This window comes from Dreissena polymorpha, chromosome 1 (assembly GCF_020536995.1).
Source record: "Dreissena polymorpha isolate Duluth1 chromosome 1, UMN_Dpol_1.0, whole genome shotgun sequence".
In the NCBI taxonomy this organism is placed as follows: Eukaryota; Metazoa; Mollusca; class Bivalvia; order Myida; family Dreissenidae; genus Dreissena; species Dreissena polymorpha.
In genome coordinates this window covers 88,632,181-88,657,271 of record NC_068355.1, presented here as the reverse complement: position 1 = coordinate 88,657,271, position 25,091 = coordinate 88,632,181, and the positions used below count along the sequence as shown (strand labels likewise).

The window sequence follows — 25,091 nt, the reverse complement described above, 5'->3', positions numbered from 1 at the left end:
CTTCCTGTTTATTTTGACAGTTAATTCAACAATGTTTCGCCACCTCGAACACTTGACACAAAAACAAGAGGCGCAATACTTATGTCAGAAAACACAATTAATATATAAATTGTAGTCTTATGGTAATTAACATATACTAATATCGACCTCTTTAATTTAAAATTAATAACATTCATCTGATTTTATATTTTAAAAAAACAACACAGTATTACGTTAAAATAACTTACATTATGAAGTGTTATTCACATGTAATATGCGAGTGTAATATCACATGTTTCCTGGTTACTAAAAATGCGCATTTGTAACACCGATCATAAATTAGTTGAGTTTTGCCTCAGTTTCATTCGGTATCGATATGTGCAATTAATGATAAACTTCCGTAAAGTAACCACGTATATTCTGACATGTAGTGCAAATTTTCTGCTGTTCAATATAGGTACTGTTTTAAATTTATGATACAAATGTTTCATTAGTTCTGGCTTCCATAACTTTAAATGTCGCTTTTTATGATTTTTTACTGGCGCGACTGTACAGGTCTGTCAATACTATATTAACTGTACGCTGAAGTTTCTTTAGCTAATGTTTCATTACTGGTCATGTACGTAATTCCGGCCTGTACGTAAAAAATCGGCCACCTGTGTAAAATCATTTTCATGATCTTGACGCACATATTTTGTTTTTATTTAGAAAAATCAACATGAAAACCATCCCCACTCGCAATATTTTGCAAATGTAAGAACCATATCACCGTAAACTTTTGTGTTAAAATGTCACAAATATAGGTTACAATATACTAAATCATTTTGGTGTTCAATGCTATACCCTCTAAAAAATGGAACGTCATTTATTTGAAGACACAATTCTCTGTATGTGCACTTGCCATGACTTTATTTTTGAATATTTCTGTGTGCATGTGGTAGGGAAAACATTGTTGTATACTACAAATTCAGTGTTTTGCTTATAGGTTGGAGACTACATGAGATTTTGACAGATGGCGGGAAACCCTCATCAACTGGAGATCAGCCGGTAAAAAGGTGGCCTTAAAACAGTGACCGTTGATTCGCGTCGAGTTCTTTCTTACATACTGCATGACCTATCTTTTTTATTGTTTAAATCCATTCGGCTTGGCATGCTCTTTAAGAAAAGGTATGGGTATGGGGGTGTCTACGCGCAAAAGTTTGACTTTATTTTTCGTTGAAGTTGTTGATTTTACATTGAATTTGTTAAGGAAATTTTTTGGTATATTATAACCTAAACTGACTTTAGGTAAAAATGAAATATCATCTGCAAGTGCAAAATATGACTGGGAAAGCTGATTTTTGGTCATTTCTTAGCAAAAGAGAAGATTATAAGGGCATTTAATGCATGAATTCAGATGATTTGACCTGGAATAGTTGTTTTTTAAGTTGACCCTCCACCCTTATATAGCCGAATAAGGGCTAAATTGCTTTCCAACTTAAATTCAAAGGCATATTGGTTGACCGTGTAGCATTAATGTGCTACATGAAGTCAGAATTCAACGCCTGGGTCTCCGTGATCCAGTAACGCAACAATAGCTTGTGCGTAAAGCATTAACATTCAAACAGAGCCCCATTTCACCGACATGGAATGGCGGACATTTTTACAGTTTGGACAGTGCAGCAGATGCTTAGCTGAGCCAGCCTTCATATTTAGTACAATCATGAATATAACAAGCTTTATCACTTCATATTATTCATAGAAATACACTTAAAATACATAAATGCATGTGTTTTTTTCATTTTATATCTATTTCAATTGGGTATTTTGACTTTTTCAGGTAGAGAAATGTCTGCGACTAAGCCGAGGGCCACTGCATAAGGGTTATTGATGGCAAAACAGGTAGTAATACTAAATTATTATCATGTACACAAGCAAATAAGCAAATTAATGATGCTCAAGGTGTGAAATACTGCCATAATCAGGTTTGTGGTCACTCAAACCCTTGCCGTTGTGCAATTCCCCGTTCAGTTTGAATCTATAGTTCCGCGTCCCGACACGTAAAGCTCGTGCTTTGCTGGCAGCGGAAGTTGGCACTTAACAGGTTTATCCTTGTTCCTGAGCATGTATGCAGTACAGCTGAGTTAATTTGCTACTTGTAACCCTACAATTAGCTTGTGTTTGGTATTGTTTTCTCACAATATGCTTACTGTTCATGTTCTGGCTTGAAAGGATGTCGCGTCGGACTTAAACATAGGATTGTTGTAGCAAGTGTCCCCCTCATCATTTACCTAAGAGGGATCTTTTTGCCAAAATTTGGCACTTTCAGCAAACAGTTTTGTTTTTTATTTGGTACATGCTTCTCTCATTCAGCAATGTAAGGGAAGTATTGACCTTATTCGCGTGTCTTTGCATACAAAGGTGACATGGATCGATGATATTTGTTGTGTTGAGAATTCTGCGTGAAGCTGTGTGCCCAGAAGAAGTACTAGAAACCCCTTTCAGGAAGCCTACATTGATCTGAGCTCCTTTCTGGCCCTGCTAGTACATGGAACCTCATTGCTAAGCTTATAATGCTTGCCTACATATATGTATCTTGTTCATTTTAACCTTTCCTTCCGGTCTAAACCCCCAACATGAGCATTTTTTTCTTTCGCTCGGTTATGAACCTCCATTTTGACCTGATTGCCACCATAAAAATAGTCAAAAGTACTTATTTTTTGCCCAAAATGCAAAATTTTGTGTTCTCTTGAACCTCTAAATGAGAGCTGGCAGTGCATATTGACCATCTGCTGCAGTTTAAAGGCACCCATGACATTATATGCTAGAATATATCATTGGCTGCTGGTAAATAAAGGGGCTCCGAGCGACAAGGCGCTTTCAAGATTTCACACTTTTATTGTTGCGCAACAAAAAGTTATTGGAAGCTTATTGATTTCTACACTTCAAAGTATCTTTGATCTTTCATTTTTACTAATTTGTTTATTGTTTTAAATGAAATTGGATTTTTTTGCTTTGAAATTGACATTTTTGGGGTTATTTAAAAAAAACAACACTAAAAAGACACTATCAAAACTGCTTAGAGTGAAAATATCTAACAAATTCATTCTTTCCCCACCCCGCATAAGCCCCAGGTGCCTATCCATTTGGTTTGTTTTGGTATTTTGTTGCAGATATTGAACACAACAGCTTTAAATCTTAAAGGGACATTTAAGCTTTAACAGGCCTAAAATCGCCTTCTTCGGACGGAAAACACCAGCGTGTGAAAATATGATATAAAATGGCAAAATGGACAGATAATCCAGCCAAACTTAATATATTGGTGCAATATGAATAGGAAGATAATAATATGCAAGAAAAACACATTTTAATCAGAATATATTTCTCCTTTAGGTTACAATATACTAAATCATTTTGGTGTTCAATGCTATACCCTCTAAAAAATGGAACGTCATTTATTTGAAGACACAATTCTCTGTATGTGCACTTGCCATGACTTTATTTTTGAATATTTCTGTGTGCATGTGGTAGGGAAAACATTGTTGTATACTACAAATTCAGTGTTTTGCTTATAGGTTGGAGACTACATGAGATTTTGACAGATGGCGGGAAACCCTCATCAACTGGAGATCAGCCGGTAAAAAGGTGGCCTTAAAACAGTGACCGTTGATTCGCGTCGAGTTCTTTCTTACATACTGCATGACCTATCTTTTTTATTGTTTAAATCCATTCGGCTTGGCATGCTCTTTAAGAAAAGGTATGGGTATGGGGGTGTCTACGCGCAAAAGTTTGACTTTATTTTTCGTTGAAGTTGTTGATTTTACATTGAATTTGTTAAGGAAATTTTTTGGTATATTATAACCTAAATATAGCAGGAAATATTTGGCTCATGGGGAAAGTGATGACATCATATGTTGCAACAATTATAATCATATAAGAAACAAATATATTTGATAAAATTATTTTTATTTTATCTAATAAACTTTAATCCAAGTTTTATCAATTTATTGTACAAAAACTTATATTCAAAACATACAAATTAGAAGCTAAATATAAATTTTTAATATATGAATTACCTCCCTTTATAAGAATATTGCTAGATTACATGTTTAAATATTATATATAAGCGTTTACTAATAATCAACACTGAAGTCAACTTTTCAAACAAAATGTGTTTACTTTTTTAGCTATGTTTGAAAAATTTTATTAAACACATTAAAAACAAATATTTTTTAATGAAATAGCAGTTTCCCCATTGTTTATATTTATTAAAATAGGTAGGGGGAGTAAATGGTGTAATAATTTCGCATTTATTTTAAATTTCAAGTCAAAAATATTAATAGTATAAACATTGATTAATACTCTGAAATTGAGGACATTTGTCAAAAGATATTGCTTTGTAATTTTATCTGCAGATCAAACCGAAAAGTGGCCGATTTTTTAGGTACATTTAACCTACGAAAATGGATAGTTTACATGTCATCATTTTCTGTTCATTAAGTAACATTCACCGATCTAATTCTATTTAAATTTTCATGCTAGGTGAGTTTTGAACCCAGGATTATATATGTGAAGTTTAGTTTCAACCAGTTGCCTAACACTAAAGATTTTTCTTAAATAGTCCCAAAAGTGGCCGGAATTACGTACATGACCAGTAGTTGTATTTTCTATAAGCTGGAAATTCATCAAGTTAATAAAAGGGCAATCAAGGTCAAATGTCAAATCGGGTTAAAATATCCAGGGCCGTACCCAGGATTTTTTTTACTGGGGGGGCCCAACCGGGGAGGGTTTGGGAGGGGTCCCCCCTCCCTTTATATATACTTTTTTAGTTTGGCACTTTGCAAGATGAATTTTAATGCCTATAAAAACGTATTTTGTGATATGAATTAATGGAATATAACAAGTAAATCAGCACATTTCGGAAGTCTTAAACTTTAAACATTGGTGTGAATTCACAACAATATTATGGTGGACAAACCAGTTATCAAACACCTAAGAAATTACGTTAAATTTCCTTAAAATTGAAACACTTCAAATGACAAAAACATTTTGTTTTAACAAATGACCAACAGTTCAATCATTGAATGATTTATCTGTAAAGTTTTCCAGCAAACTACCTTCAAGAATGCATAAGGCCACGACTTTTATATTTCTTGGTTTACAAAACCGCCGACCCTAATTTTTGGAAAATGGGAAAAAAAATAAAATCGGAAAATCGTCTTTTTTTTATACATTTTATTCCCGACCGCACTAAAAAACGAGCGAAACGAGAAAAAAAAACGATCCGGTTTGAGTACGGTTGCGAATAAAATCAAGTAAGTACAATCAACGATTGGTTCACATATATTACAGAGATCGGGATATTTTTCAATGTGACACAGTATGTACCAGTCCTTTTATGGGCACTTCTCAAAATTTATTTAATTACAGACAATAGGAAAATCAGCGTCAGTAAAATGTCGACCGCATCAAAATTTATTTCCGAGTCTGTGACGCAACTATATTGTTTAACATGTTTATTATATTAAACATACCCGATATTATAGTAGATAAAAAAGTATTACCTTGCAATTTGATAATTAGTATAAATAATCCAATAAAACACTGCCATTATTTACGATATATGTGTTTAGGAATTTTGTACACACGTCCGCCATAGTTTATAGGAACTGTACAGAAAGTTTGGAAATCGGAACAAATCGGTATATCTCGGAAAATCATTGATAAGTGTATTTGTCGTTTTAATGCTTAGGGCCGAGAAATTTCGGCAAATCGGAACTCAACTTGCGTATTAAAAATACTAGCTCAATTAACCGTTAAACTCCGCCTCCGTTCTCTGCAAAAGATTCGAAGGCGGAGCTATGCACGTGCTATTATTAAATTGGAGGATTGCAATTGAGAAACAAACGCACGATTGGTTCGGCATGTTGATTGCTAGACAAAGGAAGCCAATTTTGTCGGCGCGAAATTTGTCGCTTTATTGCTTCAGACAGCAAGCGGCTTTCCTTTGATGACGTCAAACTGTCAATTCACACAGACTGCACATTTTCAGAAGACTTTAACTGGCTCCTTGTTTACAATTCCAGTAAAAACACTTGCTAACATTAAACTTTGGATTAAATTATCAAAATAAAGCAAAAGCCAAGTTGACAAATATGATTGTATTAATTCGCGTCAGTTTAAAAAGACGTGTTGCGTTGTAAATCAACGAGTTTTCACGACAACAACAACTTTAACAAACATTACCGCGACGACGCGGGGATCGATCTACCTCGATTTTTTTTCATGGACGATGTCATAAGTCCAATAAGAGCAAACACAAACTTTGTGTATGAGTAGTTTATCTTATATAAGATTTATGCAACGGGCATCGCATTGCGTAATGGTGCGCATCGAATTACGGAAATGAAGCGCAGTTTTTCGTTTAAATGGGAGAAGAACGCATGTCATTTAATGGAGTGTTTAAAATTGCCTGATGTTACAAAAGGTGCTTTTAGGTGACTCATTTCATTTGAAGATATAGATGTGTTTCATTGCATAATTAGATTTTTCGTCTCTGTGTTAAGGTTATAAAAGATATGATGTCTTTGTTCTGATGTTATTAGTATTAACTTATTTTTCCAATGATGTTTTTTTTTTTTTTTTTTTTTCGACCGCCCGATGGACCATTTTCAAAATAATTTTTGTAAACCAATAAAAAAAAAAGTCGTGGCCTAACAATGATTCCCTGATTATTGTCACCTCTAGCAGACAAAACAAAATGGCGGCCGATGTAAACATGACCTATTACCCGACACTTCAAAAATACTACTCCAGTATATACAAAGTCACATGACTATCACGTGACCCGGACTCGGCGAAAAATTTGCGTCTGCTGCAATCAAAATTGCAAACGGAAATATGCTTTTTGATAAATGCATTCAAAAAGTAATAGCGAAAAACACACACAACGGTGTAAATAACAATAAATGCATTTCTTTAACCTGTTTTCGGCGCATTTGTTTCAAGCTAAGTAGGCAAGTTGGTAATGGACTTCATGTGCGACCATTTGTTTATCGATGTGACGTCATGCGCACTTTTGCGCATGAGCATACAGAACCAAAACAAAACGTCCGATAATAGGTGCTGTTCGATAACAGGTACTTACACGATAAAAGCTTTAGATTTCCGAAACTTACAGGTATAAACTGACGATTATCCACATCAACTCTCGTATTGCTTCCACCATATTTTTTTTACAAATCAATAACGTCACAGGTTTTTTTAATCTGATTTTTTGGGAAAGATCTTGTCATTTTTGAGGAAAAAAATGTGCGAAATGCCTAATTTTTGGGGGAAATGATGAAAGTCTTAAATAATCAATTTAACATATTTTACTATTTTCAAACAAATTCAAGGAAAGAGATAATTTAATTAAACAATATTTTTCTACACTGGATCAGGTTAACTTATATAATGAGATCGATTTGTTGTTTCAATTTTCATTTTTTTTTTACCAATGAGCCATTAATAGGTTGATATTACTCAATTCTCGGTACTCAATTTTAAATACTGAATTCAGCCAAATTCTTATTTGTTGCTCGGCAAAGTTATGAATCTGTTTTTCTTTAAAACAAACATGTTAACTATCTCATTGTAGTCTTTTTCAGTGATTTCCTTTCAAAAATTATAAATACTCAGTTTTAATACCTTTGTCAGTGTTTTTGTTCCGGTTCAAATTCAGGGCCCTATTCTCAATGCAAACGTATATATTGGGACCTAAAAATTCCCAATAAAAGGTTTAATAAACTTTTAGAAGGGAAAAATACGTCTAGGGCCTTCTCAAAGAAAAAAAAACTTGCGACGGCAATTATCAGACCATAGTCTACGAACTCCTGTAGCAGTTGCTTCCATTCGCTGCACGTATCAAAATACATGTTACATCAACCATCGATAGATGAAGCATTCATGATCACAGTGGGGATGTGTGTACAAGGCGATAAGAAAACATTGCCTAGAGGCTTATCTCGATTGGCGAGCGTTAATCCCCTTGTTTATCAGGAACAATAAAACATAGCTGCTCTTTTGTTTTGAGGGAAAGTAAACTGTGGGCCCTTGCACGAGAGATAAAATTGCAGTGGGCCGATTATTTAAAAAAAATCATAGTTCGACAGCCAGCTGGGGGGGCCCGGGCCCATGGCCTGGGTACGGGCCTGATATCTTTCGTACTTTTCAAATAGGCTCCGGACAAAGGTGTGGCTGTCGTAACAGACAGTCAGACAGACAGAGAAGTGATCCATATACAATGTATGTTGCAGCTACTTTGTAGCAGACTGTACAAAACAAACTTGGCCATTTTTCCCCCCTTCACTACGGTAATTAAGATATCTTAATGCAATATTACTCTCATTCATTTTTTCACCCCTTGGCCACTCTTGCTTGTATCTAATGGTACTAATTGAAGTTTGTCCTGTTATTTGTGGAAACAGCTGCTAAAATGTCATGCCTAGGAAGGCTATTTAAGGAAACTCTAATTTTAAGCAACCTTTTGGAAGAATACACGTAAAAGATTAGTAAAATAAAAGATAAGGGGATGGAGGCAGTTTTAGCAACTCTCAATCAAGTTCTGTTGTTAAACTACTTTTACATGGTATGGGGGAAAAACTAGCCAGGGGGGAAACTGGACAAAAAGTGAAGAATAAATGTAAAACAGAAGTAAAATAAAAGATAAGGGGATAGAGGTAGTGTTAGCAACACTATCAAATTCTGTTATCAAAACTACTTTTACAAGGTAGGGGCGAAAAAACTTGCCAGGGAGGACAAACTGGCCGAAAAGTGAAGATTAAATGTAAAAGATAGGTAAAATAAAAGATATGGGGCGGAGGCAGTTTTAGCAACTCTCAAAAATAATTCTCAATAAAAATTCTGCTGTTAATAAAACTACTTTTACATGGTAGGGGGGAAAAACTGGCCAGGGAGGAAAAACTGGCCGAAAAATGAAGAATAAATGTAAAATATTAGCAAAATAAAAGATAAGAGTGAGCAGGCAGTTTAAGCAACTCTCTATCAAAATCTATTGTTTAAACTACTTTTACAAGGTGGGGGGGGAACTGGCCAGGGGCTAAAACTGGCCGAAAGGTGTAGACGGAAAGATATATTAAATGCAAAATCAATGGGGGCGAAAATTGGACTGGGGGGGGGAGTATTGGCCTAGGCCACTTTTTCCCCGGGGAATAAATGGACTAGTCAACTGGGTCGTTTCGCCCTAATACCTGTTCGCCCGTGAGTCGTTTCGCCCTAAAACCCATTTGCCCTAGGTCGTTTCGCCCTTATTCCTGGGTTGTTTCGCCCTAGTTTTTATGTATACAGCAATTCAAAAGGATTTATCTAAAGACTTTTGAATGTCACAAGCTGAATTCATACTTCCTTTTGTACTTTAACAACAATGTTTGGGGATAAGCAGATAATAAGAAGCACATATATCTTGCAAACTTCTGTATTGTTTCCTTCAATATTTACCATATAATTTAAACACAATAATGTGTCTAATTTTCTATATAGTTTAGGGTAAACGAGTCACCGATACATACAAAACAAACAAAATCAAAATTAACGTCTCTTTCACACGTGTGGTCGGTATATTTCACGGGTCAAATATCCGTGTGTAAGAAGTGTGAAAGGTGTTATATACAACGTAGTTTAATAAATTATTCAATTAAAGATAATGGTATGATAATTCATTGGCTTTAATCGTAATTCAAACTAAAATAAGGGCGAAACAACCCACTTGTAAGGGCAAAACATACCAGGGCAAAACGACAAAAGGTAACCTAGGGCGAACAGGCTTTAGGTCGAAACGACCTTAGACCATATTTTTTGCTGTGACGGCTCTGGGAGTCCATATTAATAAACACACTGACAGTTCAGTGTGAATCCCTTTCCAGACATTGCTCGTGATAAATAGAGGGAAGCAATGAATGAACTAAACAAAAATTTTACCTAAATCAGTACATGCGCATGATGGCAACCTACAGACATTATCCTTTGCATGCACCCTTACAAAACACAACAATGTTTCAACACACTTTACTTGTTGACATTTCTATGTTCAAATTTGGATCATAGTAAATATTCTTGATCGTTATCAACTTAGGCTACATCACAATTCACAATGTCCAAAATATTGGTTTACTTCGACCTAACCTATAGCAACACTTTAAGTCCACTTTTGTGACAGTTTGTGTTATAAATAAATAAAAAGCAATTATTTTGTGCTTTTATGGTACAATTTGCAAGGGATTGTGGTTTAGACAGGTAACCATTGATAAGTATTTGCAGTTTTATTAGTGTTCCTTAGCCTTTGCAGTAGTGATATAATTTTGCAGCTTTGGAAAATAGACAGGGAATTGCAACTCTCAGCAGCCCTTTCAGTTATAAATCTCAGAGTTGAATTATTGCAACTAGCAAACCACGCTACTCTCCTGGTATAGTTTCTGGAGTAAGAGTTATACTGTTAGCTATAGTAAATACTACAACAATCTGATTTGCTGTGGTGATGCAGTAAACTGTAACCCCCCCCCCCCCAGATATCATTCATGTTATTTTTTTTTTTCTTTCTAGAGTTTATCAATTTATTAGCTCAGCTGTTTTCGGAGAAAACCTGAGGTATTGTCATAGCCAGCTGGTCGTGTCATGTCTTCCCAATCCAGAGTCAGCAGTGCTAAAACCTTAACATTGGCTCTAAAATCAAAGTGCTTCCACCTACAACTTTGAAACTTCATATGTATATTTAGATGCACCTTCATGAGGTCTACACGCCACACCCATTTGGGGTCACAGGTGAAGGTCACTGACCTTTAAAAAAAAAATATTCTGACAAGCTTTCATTTATTCAAAACTGCACCCGCAGCCGAGCGTTGGCATCCGTTATGCGTTGCATTTGTGATATTTCTTATACTTCGTTTGATTTTTTCTGTGGATTCATCACATATCTGCTACTGTTATATCTTTTATAAATGGACCATATTTCCTTGGATCAAAATAACATTTTAACCTATTTCCTTAACATTTTTAGTTATATCCTTTACTTAAATATCTAGTGCAAAACATTATTTGTCTCATACCTGATAAAAATTAGTATTCTTACTAACACTAACACTGAAGACCTTCAATACTTTCACCCTAGCGCAAGACTTGCTTCTACAGATGACAAATGCACTTAGTTGCAAAGTTAAACATGACAAATTGAACAACAAAAACAAGCAACAAATGTATATTTATTGTTTTAGTTTTATAATAGTTATTTATATGTCTGCTTTATTTTTAATTCATCTAATCAATTTAATAAATTTATCATTTCAATCTGCTGTGTATTCAGTAAATATAAACATTTATTAACTTAAGGATGCTTATTTTTATGTCCCACACCCACTATAGTGGGGACATATTGTTCTTGCCCTGTCTGTTGGTCTGTTGGTCTGTTTGCTCCAACTTTAACATTTGCAATAACTTTTTCAATATTCAAGATAGCAACTTGATATTTGGCATGCATGTGTATCTCATGGAGCTGCACATTTTGAGTGGTGAAAGGTCAAGGTCATCCTTCAAGGTCAGAGGTCAAATATATGTAGCCAAAATCGCTCATTTTTAGCCGGATTTTTTTCGACAAAATCTCGGCTTATAGATTGATGTTGTCGGGCGGGCGGGGGGGGGCGGGCGGGCGGGCGGGGTGGCGGCGTGCTCGAAAATGTTAAAGTTCTTATTTCATGGTATAACTTTGGTATGCTTGGACCTAGAGTCTTCAAACTTGACATGAAGGTTGGCCAGGATTAACAGATGACCACTGGTCATTTCAAGGTCATTCATTTGAAGGTCAAGGTCACTGTGACCTTCAATATAAAAAATGTTAAAGTTGTTATAACTTTGGTATGCTTGGACCTAGAGTCTTGAAACTTGACATGAAGGTTGGCCATAACTAGTTAGTAACCACTGGTCATTTCAAGGTCATTCATTTGAAGGTCAAGGTCACTGTGACCTTGAATGTAAAAATGTTAAAGTTCTTATTTCATGGTATAACTTTGGTATGCTTGGACCTAGAGTCTTCAAACTTGACATGAAGGTTGGCCAGGATTAACAGATGACCACTGGTCATTTCAAGGTCATTCATTTGAAGGTGAAGGTCACTGTGACCTTCAATATAAAAATGTTAAAGTTGTTATAACTTTGGTATGCTTGGACCTAGAGTCTTGAAACTTGACATGAAGGTTGGCCAGAACTAGTAAGTAACCACTGGACATTTCAAGGTCATTCATTTGAAGGTCAAGGTCACTGTGACCTTGAATGTAAAAATGTTAAAGTTGTTATAACTTTGGTATGCTTGGACCTAGAGTCTTGAAACTTGACATGAAGGTTGGCCAGAACTAGTAAGTAACCACTGGACATTTCAAGGTCATTCATTTGAAGGTCAAGGTCACTGTGACCTTGAATGTAAAAATGTTAAAGTTCTTATTTCATGTTATAACTTTGGTATGCTTGTACCTAGAGTCTTCAAACTTGAAATAAAGATTGGCCAGTACTAGAAGATGACCACTGGTCATTTCAATGTCATTCATTTGAAGGTCAAGGTCACTGTGACCTTAAATGTTAAAATGTTAAAATTGTTATAACTTTATAACTTTCAAAAATCCGGCTTCAATGCGGTCATCTCCGACCGCGGAACTCTTGTATGAATACTTTTGCAATATTGAAGATAGCAACTTGATATTTGGCATGCATGTGTATCTCATGGAGCCGCACATTTCGAGTGGTGAAAGGTCAAGGTCAGAGGTCAAATATATGTGGCCAAAATCGCTCATTTTATGAATACTTTGGCAATATTGAAGATACCAACTTGATATTTGGCATGCATGTGTATCTCATGGAGCCTCACATTTTGAGTGGTGTAAGTTCAAGGTCAGAGGCCAAGTATGTGGCCAAAATCGCTCATTTTATGAATATTTTGGCAATATTGAAGATACCAACTTGATATTTGGCATGCATGTGTATCTCATGGAGCCGCACATTTTGAGTGGTGAAAGGTAAAGGTCATCCTTCAAGGTCAAAGGTCAAACAACAATAAAAAAAATCAAAGCGGCGCAGAAGGGGACAAAGTGTTTCTGATAAACACATTTTTTAATATTGAAGATGGCAACTAGATATTTGGCATGCTTGTGTATCTCATGGAGCTGCACATTTTGACTGGTGGAAGTTCAAGGTCAAGGTCATCCTTCAAGGTCAAATTTTTTTTAAATAATTTCAAAGCGGCGTTCTTATGAAGCTGCACATTTTTAGTGGTGGAAGTTCAAGGTCAAAGTCATCCTTCAAGGTAAAGGTCATCCTTCAAGGCAAAGGTAAAAAAAATTCAAAGCGGCGTTCTCATGAAGCTGCACATTTTGAGTGGTGGAAGTTCAAGGTCAAGGTCATTCCTCAAGGTCAAGGTCATCCTTCAAGGTCAAAGGTAAAATAAAATAATTTAAAGTGGGGTTATCATGAAGCTGCACATTTTGAGTGGTGGAAGTACAAGGTCAAGGTCAGCCTTCAAGGTCAAAAAAAAATAATCAAAGCGGCGTTCTCATGAAGCTGCACATTTTGAGTGGTGGAAGGTCAAGGTCATCCTTCAAGGTCATCCTTCAAGGTCAAAGGTCAATGTTTATGCCCCCCCCCCCTTCGAAGAAGAGTGGGTATATTGCTTTGCTCATGTCGGTCGGTCGGTCTGTCGGTCCGTCCACCAGGTGGTTGTCAGACGGAAACTCAAGAACGCATGGGCCTAGGATCATGAAACTTCATAGGTACATTGATCATGACTCGCAGATGATCCCTATTGATTTTGAGGTCACTAGGTCAAAGGTCAAGGTCACGGTGACCCGAAAAAGTAAAATGGTTTCCGGATGATAACTCAAGAACGCTTAGGCCTAGGATCATGAAACTTGATAGGTAGATTGATCATGACTCGCAGATGACCCCTATTGATTTTCAGGTCACTAGGTCAAAGGTCAAGGTCATGGTTACCCGAAATAGTAAAATGGTTTCCGTATGATAACTCAAGAACGCTTAGGCCTAGGATCATAAAACTTGATAGGTAGATTGATCATGACTCGCAGATGACCCCTATTGTTTTTCAGGTCACTAGGTCAAAGGTCAAGGTCACAGTGACCCGAAATAGTAAAATGGTTTCCGGATGATAACTCAAGAACGCTTAGGCCTAGGATCATGAAACTTGATAGGTAGATTGATCATGACTCGCAGATGACCCCTATTGATTTTCAGGTCACTAGGTCAAAGGTCAAGGTCATGGTTACCCGAAATAGTAAAATGGTTTCCGGATGATAACTCAAGAACGCTTAGGCCTAGGATCATAAAACTTGATAGGTAGATTGATCATGACTCGCAGATGACCCCTATTGTTTTTCAGGTCACTAGGTCAAAGGTCAAGGTCACAGTGACCCGAAATAGTTAAATGGTTTCCGGATGATAACTCAAGAACGCTTAGGCCTAGGATCATGAAACTTGATAGGTAGATTGGTCATGACTCGCAGATGACCCCTATTGATTTTCAGGTCACTAGGTCAAAGGTCAAGGTCACGATGACCAGAAATAGTAAAATGGTTTCCGGATGATAACTGAAGAATGCTTATTCCTAGGATCATGAAACTTGATAGGTAGATTGATCATGACTCGCAGATGACCCCTATTGATTTTCAGGTCACTAGGTCAAAGGTCAAGGTCACGGTGACCCGAAATAGTAAAATGGTGTCCGGATGATAACTCAAGAACGCTTATGGCTAGGATCATGAAACTTCATAGGTACATTGAACATGACTGGCAGATGACCCCTATTGATTTTCAGATCACTAGGTCAAAGGTCAAGGCCACAGTGACAAAAAACATATTCACACAATGGCTGTCACTACAACGGAGAGCCCATATGGGGGCATGCATGTTTTACAAACAGTCCTTGTTTTAAATAAAATTTCAAAGCGGCGTTCTCATGAAGCTGCACATTTTGAGTGATGGAAGTTCAAGGTCAAGGTCATTCTTCAAGGTCAAGGTCATCCTTCAAGGTCAAAGGTCATAAATAATAATTCAAAGCGGCGTTATCATGAAGCTGCACATTTTGAGTGGTGGAAGTTCAAGGTCAAGGTCATCATTCAAGGTCAAGGTCATCATTCAAGGTAAAAGGTCAAAAAAAAATATTTTAAAGCTTCACATTTTGAGTGGTGGAAGTTCAAGGTCATCCTTTAAGGTCAAAGGTCAAATATATGGGGGACGTAGTGTTTCACAAACACAGCTTGTTTATTGTTACTCTCATTATTTAGCCAGGTTGTTTAAAAATGGGATGGAAGCTGAAAAGGGCTAGGGTTACAACTTTAAAGGTTGCAATTGACTTATTAACAGGGTTTTTTTTTGCCCGATTTTATAGCCGAAATCGGCCATGTTCCCAATCCCATAAAGTATACTTTTTTCCCAAAATGTGGCAAAAAATTCCCAATTTCCGAAAAAAAAAAAAATATTTTTTTTTAGAAAGAAGTCTTATTTGTATTTTATCTCAATTTTAATTCAATTACATCTAACAAAGTATTATATGATTTTTTTTCTTTTAATTTGAATGATTATAAAAAGTTATATCAAATTTAGTATTTCCCTAATCAGTGGACTTTTCGTGTGGAAAAAAAGGCTAATGAATTTATTTTCCCAATTTCATGAAAATGCAGATTACATGTGTAAATTCCCAATTCCAATCTTCCCAAAAAGTGGGGAAAAAAACCCTGAATAATGCTGTTTCCACTTAAGTACTAATATTAAATCATTCAATCAGCATAATCCCATAAGTTAAGTTCTTTATTAATTATAATGTTATATTATTCTAAATGATATTGTATGTTACTCTATGCAGGTGCGAAAAGATCATTAAAACAAATAATGTGTGTCTGTGTACCAGAACCATGTCAAATAAAAAAGGAATGAAAACGAGTGAGACCAATTTTAAACAGGTGGGGCATGAAATTGGAAGAGGACAACATATTTGAATAGGGCTTGCCAAACAAATGAAAGGGAGCAGGGCCAAAACACCAACTTTGGGGGAAGGGCCACAGCCTTTTTTCAGGGGAAAAAAGGCACAATTTTCTGGCTTTGGGGAATTAACAATACTGAGATAGATTAGAAATTTAGAGGAAAATGCCTGATTTAAAAAAAAATTCTGTAGGGAAAAGGCCTTTTTGGTTAAGGGGAAGAAAAATAGGCCCCTTGCAAAGAAGTTTTTTTGGCCCTGGCCCCTGGGGGGAGGTACACTGCCATTCTGCTTTATCTAAATGCTTAGTTTATGCAAAAGATGAATATTTATTCAATTTGTGTTATACAATTTCAGGTAACAACAGACATATTGAAGATGATGGTCATTGTCTATGGCTGCTTCTTTGCCTGTGGCCTGGCCTGCATTGTTCTTCAAATAATTGCACAACGCACAAGGACAGACCCATCTATTGGCAACAACCCTCAGTTTCTGAAGTTCCAGCGCAGTTATTTTGCCGTGTATCTGTTGGCAATGTTTGCCGACTGGCTTCAAGGGCCGTACTTGTACAAGCTGTACTCCTACTATAACTTTGAGGAGGATCAAATAGCTATTCTCTATGTGTTTGGATTCGCTTCTACAGTTATTATTGGCATGTGGGCTCCTCTGGCAGCAGATCAATTCGGGCGGAAAAAGTTGTGTTTGTCATTCACTGTCTTGTACTCATTATCATGCTTTTTAAAACTTTCAAGAAGTTATGGGATTCTTATTATTGGGAGAATAATAGGTGGTGTTGCCACCTCAGTGCTATTTTCAGCTTTTGAAGCCTGGTATGTTCATGAACATATTGAAACGTTTGACTTCCCAAAAGAATGGATCAGTGTGACTTTTTCAAAAGCATCAACTTGGAATGGATTTTTGGCAGTGACTGCTGGACTTGTCACAAATATATTTGCAGAATGGTTTGATTTGGGTCCAGTCGCCCCATATATGCTTGCAGTTCCGTTCCTTATATTTGCTGGCATCCTCGTGTCAACACACTGGAGTGAAAACTACAGCGGAAGTAAAGTGAAATTCAAGAGAGCCTGCGTAGATGGTTGGAAGGGTATTTTGTCAAAAGAAATCATCTTTATGGTTGGTGTGATAGAGGCCTTATTTGAGAGTGTTATATACATTGTGATATTCCTGTGGACCCCTGTTCTCCAACCCTTAAGACCATCCCTTGGAATTGTATTCTCAAGCTTCATGGTGTGTATTCTATCTGGTCAAGCAGTATACCAGATATTGTCAAGCAGACGTTTTGATACTTCAAATTTACTGATCAGTGCCTGTGGTATAGCTCTTGCATCAAATGTGTTCTTGGTATTATCAACAAACCCTGTGAACAGAAAGGACCTCAACTGCGAGACGTCGTATGTCGCGTTCCTTTTATTCGAATTTGCAGTTGGAATATATTTCCCAGCAATGGGCAATCTGAGAAGTAAAATAATTCCAGAGCAGCACCGATGGAGCATTACAAACTGGTTTCGAGTGCCCATCAATTTGATAGCATGCGTTGTTCTTATGCTACTCCATGAGGACGAATTCAGACACGGGAATCGAATGATTTTTGTGATATGCACCGGACTGTTAATGTTGGCTGTTCTCTGCGGTGTAAGGTTTAAAAAGCTGGCAGAAAAAGATGAAAGTGTGCAGGAAGAGAGGACGCTTATGACAAGTGAACACATTCACAATATTTTTTGATAGACAGATAACTATTTGATTACTATTTTATGTCTTTATTTTTAAAATGAGAATTGTATTGTATTTGTTTGCCTCATCTCAAAATAAGATGGAAGCTGTGGTAATATTATTTTGAAATGATCCAAAGGCCTTGTCCGGCAACTTAAGTTTAAACGTTTAAAGACATGGGCCATTGAATCTTTTAGAATTGTAATTCTTAAGTTTGTTAAAAGTGTCTTTTTCCTTTTTGAAAAAAAACTTAACTAGAAACTAAGTTTGCTCATGTTATGCTATTTTCCAAAGATATATCAAGGATGTATAGATATTTGTTTTTATATAACAAATTATAAGCATTCATATTTCAAAAAGGCATAATATCAGCAAGAAGTCGAGGTCAAACAAATCTGCGGGAAAATAGCTGAGTCTTGGGCTGCGTTGTTTGCTTTGGTTCAGTTTATATGTTTCAATCCTAGCGATACCTGAGGAATGAAAATAAATATCTTTATAGTATTACCAAATGCATGGTAAGATCTGTCATCTATCCCTTAGTCTCATAGCATCGGCCCTCCTCATAGTATCGTGAGTTTAACGAAAATCTTTCAAAACGTGCTGGAAAGTGTGTTTTGTTCAAATTTAGGAAGTTTTAATTTATTTTGAATTTTATCCATGACAATAAGGACCATCATTCTCATGATTTCCGATGTTAATTGTAAAGTAGGTAATGTTTATTACAAGGTGATGCTATATGATTTTTAAATTACTGAACACATTATTGTGTTAGTTTGTTTACAGATTAATAGTTGCTTTATCAAATGTTTTATATACCGCTTAGGCCAAAAAAAATGTTGCGACTCGGGTGACCCGCCCCTACCTAGGAAAATGCGCCGACCCTAAAGTTATTATTGGCCGTGCCGACCCTAAACTTGTTTTACCGTTTTCCGGTAGGATAAATATCAAAGCGAAATCAACTTGTGAGAGTCGATTTATGATCCTCTGTCAATTACATCATGTATCTCTTTACGTACCCTATTGCACAGAAAGGGTGCTAATTTTATGATGAGACAGCGTATATAGCGGACCCTCTTGATATTTTTCGTCTTTTCATACTTCCAGTAAAATAGGTGTCAAAAACATTCATCGTTTGTTGTTTATTTTCAATGAGTTAATTATGTTTAATTAAATGAAAGGTTATTTACCTTAAAGTATCAATTAATTAAAATTATAAAAAGATTCTTGAAAATCAGGACCGAAGAAAATCAAGAGGGTCCGCTATATACGCTTTCTCGTTATAAAATTTACACCACTTCTGTGTTAGGACCGCGCGCTACATTCTTCCGCGTTCATTCTATACTTACTTTCATTTGTAAGCCATTTTTATACGCCCGTTTAAAAAAACGGGATGTATAGTTTCACCTTAGCGGCGGGCGGTCGGCGTCCACAGCAGTTTCCGCTCTCTAATTCAAATAGTTTTCATCCGATCTTCACTAAACTTGGTCAGAAGTTTTATCTAGACAATATCTAGGTCAAGTTCGAATATGGGTTATGCCGGGTCAAAAACTAGGTCACAGGGTCACTTAGTGCATTTCAAGCATTTAGCATGGTGTCCGCTCTCTAATTGAAGTAGTTTTTATCCGATCTTCACCAAACTAGGTCAGAAGTTGTATCTGGACAATATCTAGGTCAAGTTCGAATATGGGTCATGCCGGTCAAAAACTAGGTCACGGGGTCACTTAGTGCATTTCAAGCATTTAGCATGGTGTCCGCTCTGAAATAGAAGTAGTGTTCATCCGATAATCACCATACTTGGTCAGAAGTTGTATCTAGACAATATCTAGGGCAAGTTCGAATATGGGTCATGCAGGGTCAAAAACTAGGCCACAGGGTCACTTAGTGCATTTCAAGCTTTTAACATGATGTCCGCTCTCTAATTGAAGTAGTTTTCATCCGATCTTCACCAAATTTGCTCAGAAGTTGTGTCTAGACAATATCTAGGTCAAGTTCAAATATGGGTCATGCCGGGTCAAAAACTAGATCAAGAGGTCATTTAGTGCATGTCAAGCATTTAGCATGGTGTCTGCTCTCTAATTGAAGTATTTTTCATCTGATCTTCACCAAATTTGGTCAGAAGTTGTGCCTAGATGATATGTACATGTAGGTCAAGTTCAAATATGGGTCATGGTAAAGTTATCAAGTTGTTCAAAACCTTCAAACGGGCGTATTTTGTCACAGTTTGGCAGTCTTGTTTTCTATCGTATACAGAATTTAATTCGTCTAAGCAAGATGTAATTTTTAAAACTGAACTCCAAATATAAACGCTACAAATCGGTATAAAGTACGAACATGTCAACCGTATATCTAGACTCTAAAACGGTATGATATTTGCAAAAGTTAAAGTTATAACTCGCCGGGCTGCCCAAATCAGAAAAAACTTTATATATATATATTTATATATATATATATATACAATGTATATATATATATATATATATATATATATATATATTATATATCTGAAAACTACGTAACATAGGCTTTATAATGATATATATTTTTTCAAAATCGGCCGAGAATGAAAGTATAATTTAAAAAAACACGTGAGTACATCAAATGTATAACTTCGGCGCTTCGATGTACGCTAATTATAGAAGATCGATAGTTAAGTGGCTCAGTTTCGAATAGATATTTGCCGTATGGTCCCGTTTCTTATCCGTGTCATCTGGAGTACATGCTTGTCTGGAAAAAATGGAAGAAAAATCGACCTTCCCTACCTACAGTCTTTCCAGCGTTCCTAGTTTTCATGTTTTTCCTATTTTTTTTTAAAGTCTCCTACTTTTTCCTAGTTTTTACAAAAAGCACATAGTTTTTCTCCAGTGACAAGTCTTTAAATTCTTTAATTGTCAAAATAATTGTTTGATTTTGTTAATTTAATGTTATGTGGATATGTATACATGTATTCATGGTGTGTTTAATATATTTAGGTTTGCTGTAGGTATGCATTTATGGTTTGTTTTCCTTGATATATATGTTTGGCTAGTAAAGATAGACAACAATCGTGATCCACTGTCAAAAAAGGCAGATTCTGAAAACTGCTTTGCTGTGTATTGCTTTGTGTGTTGTAAAAGCATATCCTGTTCAAATTCTGTCCTGTCTCAGTTACTGGGCCATGCAGATGGATCAAAACATAAGCAGCTAATGAAAGTACGCAATTATAAAGGCCAGGCATAGCTATTTAAATCACCAGTACTAGGAGGCAGCCAACAAGAAGGTGGTGATACTGAAAAGGAGGGGCAGACTGTCTTTCTAAAGCCTTTATAAGTGAGCGATCAAATAGCAAAAGCAGAGGCATTATGGGCAATGCAAGTGGCATCATGTGGATATTCCTACTCATCATGTGGATCATTTTCTTAACAATTCACAATGAGCAAATCTAAGGTCTCATATCTAATATCAGATGGTCTTGGTCCTTATTTTAGAAGGGATATTATGAAAAAGATACAAGTTTCAAATAGCCCATTTTCAATACAATTTGATAAAACAGAAAATGCACAGGACAAAGAGCAATGTTATGTTCTTGTTAGATTTTGGAATGAGCAGAAGAGAGAAGTTCGTAGAATGTTCCTGAAAAGCCTCATGTTCGTACATGCTAACGTCGAAATGGTCAGCAATGCCTTGATTGAGACATTGGATGAAAAAGAATATAAAATGCCAATTGAGAAAGAAGCTTGTAGCTTTGGGCAGTGATGGGCCGAATGTAAATAAAAACTCTGGAGTAATGTTGACAATAATAAGAAATCATGGGGGTTACCAGGACTCAAGTAAGTGCACAATGCATTTAAAAAGGCCTTGATGCATATGGAGATGACGCAGAACAGCTGACTGACCATTGATATCGTTCAGTGGTTTAAGTCCCACATCAGCCAGAGGACGATGTGTTGACATTGGAAGACCTAGGACTGGATGAAGAAATGTTTGCCCACCATGTAAAATGCCTTTGACTGACACTTATACAAACTCTTGAATGTATTGGAAAGCACTCGGACGCACTGTGCACGTACTTCTTGAAAGATCTGCCCCACAAAAGTAAAGAAAATCATATGTATGCTCAGCTGAAAAAAAATCCAGGTATCTAAGGATGTGTCAGATGCTCTCTGAAAATGAATGCAAGGCACAAAAGCAGTTTTTGGTGAGTATAGGGCCACTTTTGGAAGCATTTCTCAAACAATTACGGAAGCAGGATCCACTCATTTATCTCCTATATTCCGAGATGTCTGGCCTCTTGAAGTCGATTTTGTTGAGATTCATCAAGTATGATGTTTTAGGGGAAAACATGGAAGCAAGCTACAAACTATTGATGTACATGACAGCAAAAGCTTGGTTCATATTTATGGAACGCCAATGCTGCCTTCTGATGGCACTGGTCTTTATGTTCTGTGCATTTACTAAGTTGTTTTGTGTAAACTACATTTTGTCCTGTAGAAACATCATTTCGTTCTGTGCATTTGTCATTATGTTGTGTGCATTGTCATTATGTTGTGTGCATTTGTCATTATATTGTGTGCATTTGTCATTATGTTGTGTGCAATTGTCATTATGTTGTGTGCATTTGTCATTATGTTGTGTGCAATTGTCATTATGTTGTGTGCAATTGTCATTATGTTGTGTGAATTTGTCATTATGTTGTGTGCATTTGTCATTATGTTGCGTGCATTTGTCATTATGTTGTGTGCATTTGTCATTATGTTGTGTGCATTTGTCATTACATTATGTTGTCTGCTTTGTCATTATGTTGTGTGCACTTGTCATTATGTTGTGTGCATTTGTCATTATGTTGGGTGCATTTGTCATTATGTTGGGTGCATTTGTCATTATGTTGTGTGCATTTGTCATTATGTTGTGTGCATTTGTAATTATGTTGGGTGCATTTGTCATTATGTTGTGTGCATTTGTCATTATGTTAGGTGCATTTGTCATTATGTTGGGTGCATGTGTCATTATGTTGGGTGCATTTGTCATTATGTTGTGTGCATTTGTCATTTTGTTGTGTGCAGTTACTAATTCGTTCTGTACTAACGACATTATGTTTTGTGCAAACATCATTTCATTATGTGCCAGAGTCGTTATCATGTTCGGATACGTTACACTGGGCAATAAAAGAGAGAGCACCGGTGTGCACTAAAAAAGGTTACATTCCACTAGAAAACGGCCGAAAAAAAAGTTGCAAAAACAGTCGAGTTTGACTTTTAACAAGTTTTTTCTTGGTTCGTACATGACATATCTATTTTATTGCACAAATCGACTCCGCTTAGAATGGCCTTTAAGAAAAGGTATGGTTATGGGCGTCTCTATGTGCAAAATGTTGCATTTATGTTCGCTCAAAGATGTCGCTTTTACATTGAATTATATATGGAAACTATTTAGTAAATTGTGACCTAACCACGTTGGAAGGCGCTCTCGCAGCTGTTGGCCTTAGCGCCATTTTACCGAGATTGATAGGCGAAAAAATTGATTTCAAGATAATGAAAGAAATGTCTGATTGTGAATTTAGTAGAATCGGAGTGGAGACCATTGGGGATCGCTCAAGGTTGCGGCAAATAGCAACTGGTGGCAGCGATACAGTTCATACAAGCCACAGTTGCACGCCAGCATCATCAGCAACAGGAAATTGTAATCAAGATAAATTTTACGAAGAAATTTAAATTTGATGTTAAAAAGTTTTTTTTTCAATAATTATAATATATGAAAGTTACATCCCTGGTTTTCGTCTAATACTGCCATTATTTGTTACATCCTTTTGTTCTAGTCATTCTCAGGGGCGTAAAAATGCGGTGTGTACACCTAAATACAGCAATGTATACATTTCTACGTAATGTGGCGAAATGAGGCGTAATGCTGTATGAAGAATGTGGGGAAGTTAGTGTAATGTATATATCTGTCAGTTACTGGCCAAGAAATGAAACTTAAGTGATTTCCAACCAATTAATTCATAATAAACGTGCTCATTTCGGTCTCAGATTTTACTATTCATTCTAATGTTAAAGAGCTTAGACCTTCTAGATCTACGTAATGTACAAGAAAAAATAACGTATGTCAATAATTAATTGTTATAAGTTAAGGTTTTATTCTTCAAACTTTTAATAGTCCAAATAGATTAATACCTAAATGTTTGTCAATTCATTTTAAGTTTTTTTCTTTCAAATTAAGATAAGTCCGGGGTTAATTATAGTTAAAGCTACAGCTCCCGCTACAGCTATCTAAATATATTCATAGAAATATAAAATATATTTCACTTATCAGTATAGATCTAGTAGTGCCTTATTAGTATTACACATTTTTCTCATCGTAATATATTTTACAATTTCTACTTTTTCTTGATGAATTGCTTTCACTTTAATTACCTCGATAATAGGCAAAGATTTTACTTTTTTTTATTTCCATGTGTTATAATGAAATTCATCAGTAGGGGTTATCATATCAATTTAGATAATTGTTTCTATAATATTTGTATATTTTACAACGTTTTCTTTGCATTTATATTCTGATGAAAATATATTATTCACGGTAGTTTTTTTATAAATTCTATTTACCCGCATGAAAAGTTGCCAACATGGCTATAGAAAAGGCTTGATAGGGCACATGATATATGTATTGGGATGTATACAAGATAGAAAAAAAACTTAACATCAAATTTAAATTTTCTTCGTAAAATTTATCTTGATTACCAAGAAAGAACTTGTCAAAAGTCAAAGTCGACTGTTTGCGCAACTTTTATTCGGCCATTTTCTAGTGGAATGTAACCTTTTTCAGTGCAAATCGGTGTTCTCTCTTTTATTGCCCAGTGTAACGAATCCGAACATGATAACGACGTTGGCACATAATGAAATAATGTATGCACAAAACATAATGTCGTTAGTACAGAACGAAATAGTAAATGCACACAACATAATGGCAAATGCACACAACACAATGACACATGCTCACAACATAATGACAAATGCACCCAACATAATGACAAATGCACAAAACATAATGACAAATGCACACAAAATAATGACAAATGCACACAACATAATGATAAATGCACACAACATAATGACAATTGCACACAACATAATGACAAATGCACACAACATAATGACAAATGCACACAACATAATGACAAATGCACACAACATAAAGACAAATGCACACAACATAATGACAAACGCACCCAACATAATGACAAGTGCACACATCATAATGACAAATGCACACAACATAATGACAATTGCACACAACATAATGACAAATGCACACAACATAATGTAATGACAAATGCACACAACATAATGACAAATGCACACAACATAATGACAAATGCACGCAACATAATGACAAATGCACACAACAT

At 36.0% G+C, this 25,091-nt stretch overlaps 1 protein-coding gene across 1 annotated transcript; it reads left to right on the top strand.

Annotated features, from left to right (window-relative positions):
- The first annotated feature begins 333 nt into the window (after window positions 1-333).
- On the top strand, window positions 334-17,978 carry LOC127839603 (molybdate-anion transporter-like). Its single transcript, XM_052367995.1, has 2 exons — window positions 334-436; window positions 16,340-17,978. The coding sequence occupies exon 2, from the start codon at window positions 16,361-16,363 to the stop codon at window positions 17,723-17,725; it is 1,365 nt and encodes a 454-aa protein (XP_052223955.1). The 5' UTR covers window positions 334-436; window positions 16,340-16,360; the 3' UTR covers window positions 17,726-17,978.
- The last annotated feature ends 7,113 nt before the right edge of the window (window positions 17,979-25,091 follow it).